Below are 2,426 nucleotides of genomic sequence, written 5' to 3'. Positions count from 1 at the left end.
TATATATATATATATATATATATATATATATAATATTTAAACAATATCATCTTATTGCGATTAATAAAATTCTTTAACATCACTTTATAATTATTAATAATATTTTTTCCTGCATTTTAAAAAAAATAATATTGTAATTCTTTGACCAAAAGTATAATATTAATAATTCTTAATATTTGGTAAAATATGATATTTAACTAATTTTATTTCTATACTTTTATAGAAGCATTATATATATATATATATATATATATATATATATATATATATATATATATATATATATATATATATATATATATAAAATTTAAATACTATACAGGTTTTACCAATTAATTATTGTTATTAATATAATATTTTAATCAAACAATAGCAATATTATTTTCACTCAAATACAACAACAAATATAATTAAATTATTAAACAAGTCTACAAAATTAAACCATTTTAAAAAATATTAAATTAAAGTCTTTTTGTCCATTAAATATATACTAACTTTTTTTTAAATACAAAGTTTCTGTCAAATTTGATTAAGTTTATCAATAAATTAGAAAAGGTAAAATATCATTTAAAGTTGTATATTAATTCTTAAAATATCAATTTATTTACTAAAATGTGATTCAATGTATATTAATAATTTTAATTTTAATATTTTTATAGAAGTTTTACATTATTGGTATATATATAAAATAAACTTTCTAGTGCATGTCAAACAATTCAAAAATAATTATAAAAAAATAATTAATTTAATAGAAGTTAAAGAAATTAGACCATTTATAAGTATTGAAAAAAGAATATTAAATTTAAAAACAATATAAAATCAGAATGTGAGTTTCTCCACTCTTATTTTTATAGTTTCTGTCTTTTCATTTTTATAATCATACAGAAAAAACAATCTCCATTTCTTCAAAGTCGCCACATACTAACTGTTAATTTTGAAGATGACAAAGGTAAATATATCACATTGATCAGGACCTCTGATCATAGCTAATTGATATTTTTTTTGTATTGGTATATTTAGATTCAACAACTTTAATACTTATACATTCTCTAATTTGTTTTATAACGTTTGATCAGATTCATTCCTATCTCTTTACATTGAATGTGATATTTTTTTTTCTTTTTTCCATGACTTTTAGGAAGTTTATAGTCAACATGTTTGTAATAGATCGACAAATAAATAAATTGTGAGATGAAGTTTTGTTTTGTTTTTTTGTTTTTTTTATTGCTGCCCTATAATTTTTAGTTTTCTAGTTTTTACAAGAGAGGATTGTATTTAAAAATATTAATTATATGAATATTTGTGAGATGAGTTTAAATGATACATATCAATATTGATTTTTTATTTGTTTTCTCATGAGCTAATTTTCAACTTTTATTGATTTATTGAGTAAAAGTTCAGTTGAATATTTTCATTTTCTCTTATGGTGACTAACTTATGTTTTTTATAGGAAATTGGAGGATCGGGTACAAAGAAACCAATAACCAATGATGATGCCAAGATGTATATAAAAGAAGTAAAGATTGCATTTAAAGATGAGAAGGACAAGTACCGTGAATTTCTAATGATTATGAAAGATTTTCAAATGAGAAGGTTTGATTTATTCTCATATAATGATAAAAGTTTTAAATTTGCTTATTATAACAAATTTATTTATTTTTCGTATGATGTATTTGCAGAATTGATATACATGGCGTGATGGAAAGAGTGAAGGAGTTGCTCAAATGTCACAAAGAATTATTATTAAAATTTGATATTTTTTTACCTGAAGGTTTAGAAATCAAATCTCCAGCGAAGAAGCCAAAGGTGCCTGAAGTGAATAAAGAAAAAGCAGAAAAGTATTTGGGCAAAGTAAAGGTATAAAGATTGTTTTGATACACATATGTTTAATTTTATAGAGAAACTTTATTAATATACGTATAGGGTTAATTTTAATAAGTATAATGAGTTATTTTTATGCAGACTCGATTTCGACGTGAACCTTGTGTATACGATTTATTTCTAGATATATTGAGTATGTACAAAAACAACAATATGAGTCTTAAGGAGATGTGTGAAAAGGTATGTGATAAGTTTTCTATTCCTTTAAGTTTTATTTTCTTTTTTATTGCTCATTTTAATTATAATTGTATTTTTTTTCCAGGTTTTTTCACTTTTTAAAAACCACCGTGATCTAGTCGATGGATTTATTGATTTTCTTCCAAAAGATAGCTCGTAATTCATACTGATTAACTTTCTTTGGTAAAGTAATTTGTAATGAGTTAATAATAGCTATGCTTTTGTTGGACATATTATTTATTTTATTAAGTATAATTTTAAATTTTGTAATTTGAGACATGTTGTAAGCAAGCGTTTCAACTTTCAACAATAATTTATCAATTTAGTTTATGATTTTGAGTGAAAAGATGACAATTTATATATGAAAA

At 21.4% G+C, this 2,426-nt stretch overlaps 1 protein-coding gene across 1 annotated transcript; it reads left to right on the top strand.

The window, feature by feature from the left end:
- The first annotated feature begins 940 nt into the window (after window positions 1-940).
- LOC131649463 (paired amphipathic helix protein Sin3-like 4) lies at window positions 941-2,218 on the top strand. The gene is made up of 5 exons (XM_058919224.1): window positions 941-949; window positions 1,451-1,593; window positions 1,680-1,857; window positions 1,963-2,061; window positions 2,144-2,218. Exons 1-5 carry the CDS (start codon window positions 941-943, stop codon window positions 2,216-2,218), a joined length of 504 nt encoding a protein of 167 aa, XP_058775207.1.
- Window positions 2,219-2,426: the final 208 nt, after the last annotated feature.

This window comes from Vicia villosa, linkage group LG2, assembly GCF_029867415.1.
Source record: "Vicia villosa cultivar HV-30 ecotype Madison, WI linkage group LG2, Vvil1.0, whole genome shotgun sequence".
Lineage (NCBI taxonomy): Eukaryota > Viridiplantae > Streptophyta > Magnoliopsida > Fabales > Fabaceae > Vicia > Vicia villosa.
This window is presented reverse-complemented; position numbering and strand designations above follow the sequence as displayed.

Excerpts from the sequence above, each read along its gene's own strand:
- LOC131649463 (XM_058919224.1), top strand. Across the intron at positions 1,594-1,679 it reads AAAGATTTTCAAATGAGAAG|AATTGATATACATGGCGTGA; the intron begins GTTTGATTTATT and ends ATGTATTTGCAG. Across the intron at positions 2,062-2,143 it reads TTAAGGAGATGTGTGAAAAG|GTTTTTTCACTTTTTAAAAA; the intron begins GTATGTGATAAG and ends TTTTTTTTCCAG.